Source organism: Diaphorina citri, unplaced genomic scaffold (genome assembly GCF_000475195.1).
Source record: "Diaphorina citri unplaced genomic scaffold, Diaci psyllid genome assembly version 1.1 scaffold346, whole genome shotgun sequence".
Lineage (NCBI taxonomy): Eukaryota > Metazoa > Arthropoda > Insecta > Hemiptera > Psyllidae > Diaphorina > Diaphorina citri.
This window is the reverse complement of record NW_007377781.1, coordinates 1-4,969: the sequence shown is the minus strand read 5'-3', so window position 1 is coordinate 4,969 and position 4,969 is coordinate 1. Positions and strand designations below refer to the sequence as shown.

Sequence of the window (4,969 nt, the reverse complement as noted above, 5' to 3'; positions counted from 1 at the left end):
GACCACATCTCAATTTCTTCAACCTTCTCTCAATTTCAACTTGGCAATGTTTTCCTTTTATTTTCATGTTAATAATAGGTACCCTATACAATGACACTAGCAATATGCGCTACAGTCGCATGACGCTAGCAACAGAGTAAACACCAGTCTGTAGACTGTCAGCTATAAGCTATAATAGTCTAGCTTCCCTGTCTCGTCTGAGAAGATTTATTTCGTCAACGGTTAAGGTTTACTAGAAAGACGAGTTAAGGTTTACAGCGCAAACAATCATCATCAAATCTCAAGTCGTTCCGTCAAAGGGTACGGGTCGGCTAAAACATTGATAACTTATTGATAACAAAGGAAAACAGTTTTAGACACTTACCATTACAATTAATATCCACATGAGACGAGGTAGTCACCTAGTTTTTCCACCACTGAGGCAGCTTGTTGAGGTTGAATAGGATCTTCGTACAGGGAAATGACAACGGCTGTAACACAAAGTACAACGTGTAACGGTCAGTGTTTGATTAGGATCAAAAATTGGACAGTCAATGAGTCAGATCCTAAGGAGGCGTCCACAACGGAGAACCGACCATCGACTCTAGCTTAGTACCGACCCAAGAGAAAATAAACAAACCAAGTTAAAGCTGTGTCCACATATAGTCGACGCCGGACGCCGTCAATCGATGTCAACTGAACTCGTTCACTGATTCGACAACTGAGATTCGCCACTTCAACTCGTCGATCGTCGGCCGGTCGACTATGTTTGGTCAAAGCTTTAAAGGTTTTCTTTGACGTCACCCATTTGAATTACACAGGCCAGTATTTCTTAGGTTGTGGTTATGTATCGGGTTGAGATAGGCAAGGTTGGTAAACTGGCCTTGTTTTCAAGTTACCACTCCCATGCCAAACTGTAGAAACAATATCATGTCTCACCTAGTCTTGTCTTGTCTCATCTCAACCCGGTACATAACCACAACCTTAATCTCTGGATGTAAAAGAAATAACTTATACTACTTCACCCAGTGAAGTAGTGTAAGTTATTTCTTTTACATCTATTGTTAGGGAACTTCACAAAGTTACTGAGTCTTCCATCATGATATTAATCTCTGGATTAACTGAAAAGTCTCTGTGATATGATCAGGCAGCAAAGTGAAAACCGACACATCTCGAGAAAAAAGGAAGGCTTCACACTCATAACATACGTACAAAGACCTCAAATTCAATAAAAAGGGCGGCTTCACACTCACCTTGCTGTGTCTTCATGCAGTGGACGCCGACTTTTCCGAGCTTGGCACGGATAACCTTGTCTGTCCCGGACAGGTAGATATATCTGTTCCCGGCCAACGTCACGCCGGAGGACGTCAGGATGTCTTGCTTCTCGAATCCCTGCACCAGCTTACCCAGCTCGTCTTTCGACAGCTGAAACACGCAAGGGGGAACATTCTTGTTAGAAGAAGACCAAGGGGAAGTTATCCTGGTTGTTAGATCTTAGAAAATGGTTTGCACAATCCTCAAAACAGTTGTTCAGAGCCGCCCAGGACAGAGACCAAGTGGAAATCATGATCGCCAACGTTCACTTGGACACGGCGCTACAAGAAGAAGAAATCTACACTACAAAATATGCTGACATTGACTTGGGAAAACAGCTTCGTGTAGCCAGCCCAGTTAGGTTGGCAGCGCGTCTGCCTTGTAAGCGCTAGGCCGCGGGTTCGATTCCCGCCCGGGGTGGATTTTTCGTTCTCGAAACGGCGGGCTTTCTCCTATCCTGTCTTCCTTCTCTCTTCAATTTCGGGACGATAAGATCTTAGCAGTTACAGTTCCTTCTATAAAACCTCGAAAAAAAAAGAAGAAAAAGAAAGCCAGCCGTTTCGAAAACAATTTTATCTGCTTAGGATAAAGTTGGCCCAGGGCGGTATTCGAACCCGCGACCTAGCAGCTTTGTTTAATACTATGCAGGTTATTTTAGATGCTTCATTCAATAATCCACTTATGAAAGATCAATGTTGATATTCTATGGTTGAACAGGTGGAAATGAAAACTTCAATCCACAATGAATCAAATGACTCATTTACTCCCAGGTCTATTAAGACCTTCTCCATTTGAGAAAATGCCCCCTTTCCAAACACTCTCAGCGTCGAGAGTCGCAAATGTGCCAAGACAACAAAAGTGTAACCAGATCAAAGCAAAGAAATGCACAAAGTATTTCATTTAACGATGCATATTATAATACACATAAAGAATCTCAAGCACACTACAAGGCAAGAAGAGGGAAGTAAGGGGGGTACTCTCAGTCTCACACTAGGTTATAAGTCTGGGTTACTGATTGATAGACTTCACCTTGACCCAGATACACATGTGGCAAAATACACTCTCGAGAGCAAAAATTGGCCAAAAAAAAACATTGCAAAAATTGGGAACACTTTGCATGTCCCATTTTCCACTATTTCCAGTCCTTACTCCAACAGCATTTTATGAATGGAAACTATTTCGACACTTATTGCGAAATTGCAAAGATGTAGCAAGGAGAGGAAAAAAGCCAGCTGTTCTGAGAACTTTCCTTTACTTGTATCAGCCTTTTATAAAGACAAAAAAAAATCTAGTGCCAGCTGAAAGCTCATGTTCTTGCCTTCAATACCTTTACCTTCTTTGGCTTTCTAGTTGGCTTTATTTTCAATAGAAATATTGTTGATTCAAAAATGTTCCAAAGGTAAGCAGCTGTCCCATTATTATTTTATTTTTATGCAAGCAAGTGTATGAAGTACCCACTTCATACCTAGAGAAAAATCCTATTCAAAAGAAGTGTAGGTACTTATTAAAAAAAAAAATATTGGCAAATAAAAAAAATTGAACGTAAGTAAGTATAAATATGATTCAAATCTGTGAATACTTGAATAGTATTAGTACCTACATGTTTAAAAATTGATCTAAACTTAAATAATTCCATATAATCTACAAGTGATTATAAGTAAATCACCACAGACATGCATGATGGCCAGTTTGACCTCATGTTACCTAGAACTCAGCTGATAACACTGTAAGACCGAGATCAAATACTTGACCTATCACAACATCTCAAGTACCTACAGTACAGTGCAAGACATAGTTATGAAGAACTTAACCTTTGCATTTTGCACTCGTATTTGCACAAAAAATTGCACTGATTGTAGGTAAATTGTAACTTTTTCAACAGGTTAATAAAATAATAATAATAATAATAAAAAACATTATTTAATTTTAACAGGTTACCTAGTTATTTTTGAAATGGCAATTAAATGGGAAGTATTGTCTCTTCTCTCTCAAACCAGCCAGAGGCTGGCAGATTGTTTATGTGTTTTTTTAAAAAATATATAATCTCTTCTTCTTTCTGATAATAGTAGTAGTAATAATAGCTGATGAGGGACACACTATGAGTACTATGGGATGGACATGCTATGACACAGACATGAATTTAATATAGCAGTAGGTACCCTACTTTCAATTTGCTACAGAATAAAAATGGTGTTAAGTAGGTACTTAAAAGTTTTTCTTAAAAAACTCAAGGATTAGGTTCATCTAGGTAACTTGTAAGCAGACATTTATGTGCATTGTACATGAATTTTATCTAGGTAGGTACCCACCTAGCCAAGGTTCAATTCTATTAGGCATTTAGGCTGATAAAAATGCTCATGTTTAACCATGTGACTTTGGGGTAAACCCCAAAAGATCTCATGTAAGTTAAAAGAAAAGCACCTACCTATCTAACTAGGTAAAACATTGGTTGTTCTTAGGAATTAAAAATAATAATAGGTAATAATATAATAATTAAAAAAAAAAAAATAAGATTGAATATTTTTGACCTATGAAACTTTGTTTTTATTATTTTTTCCTTTTTCTTTTGAGGTACTTACTTTAACTCTGGAACCAGGTCATTCACACCAATTTTCATTTTTATTTCTTGTATTTAGTACATTGAATTACAACCAAAAATAGTCTGACTAAGTAAATAAACTATGAAAATTAAATACACAAGCAGGCAGGTATCCAGCACACCCTTTGGAATTAATTTGACACTCTCATAACTCTTGGGTTTGGGATTTTGGGCTGGTAAGACCTATTCTGTTACAGTTTCCCCTATCAAACCTCTTTTATGGAAAAGTGTTAAAAAAAACCTTCACTCTTGAGTATTTTTCTCTTTTTTTTTTATTTGTGATTTACATGTACATGACTAGGTACCTAGAACATGTTATTATAAGAAAGCAGTCAAGTTTTTAAGTAATGTTGGGTTGAAAAATCTAATGGAAAAACTTGTACCTATGTAAGTAAAGTAGGTATGTAGGTAACGAAGGAAAGAATTGCTAAGTATAGGTAGAGATCTAAAAACACACATTTTTAAATTAAGTAATGTTTTAATTTTTTTAGCAATCTGTAGGGATCTACCTAAGTAAATGGTCCTTTGATTTTTTCCTTTTTAATTGATCCTTTAATCAGACTAGGTATCTACGACATTTTGAAATTATTTTATTTTTGAAAAAAAGTAGGTAGGCAAGTACATATTTAATGACTTTGATCTACAAGCCTCTATTCAAACATTACTTAAGATTAAGAACTCCACTGACATCTTGAACCTTTTTTTTTACACTATCCTCAGGTCTAGAGTATTGTGTTAAAAATGTCCAAAAAAGAAACAACATGAAATCTTAGACTACAAGACTATTCCAGAAGGACCTTTCCATTTTAAAGGTTGTAATGCATGTTACAGACAAAACCCCTAAAACCATTGATAAAACGGTAACTATACAGAAGTCACATCCATGGAAAAGACTGGTCACTGCTGGTTTGTGCCAGTTCCTTTGGTAGCAATATTCCACGGATGTGACTTCTGCACAAGTACCGATAAAACATTATAATGGCCATGGTGACATCAAAACATTAGTAATCTTGCAAAATGTCAAATGGTTCTCAAAAAAAAAAAAAAAAAAAAAAAAAAAAAAGGAGACAGGCCCTT

General features: G+C 36.7%; 1 protein-coding gene across 1 annotated transcript; it reads right to left on the bottom strand.

Annotated features, from left to right (window-relative positions):
- Nucleotides 1-360: 360 nt before the first annotated feature.
- LOC103507846 (profilin) lies at nucleotides 361-1,472 on the bottom strand (the record flags this gene model as incomplete). Its single annotated transcript, XM_026822614.1, has 2 exons — nucleotides 361-470; nucleotides 1,233-1,472. Coding segments are annotated over 2 exons (338 nt in total), but the record flags the coding sequence as incomplete, so codon positions are not given.
- Nucleotides 1,473-4,969: the final 3,497 nt, after the last annotated feature.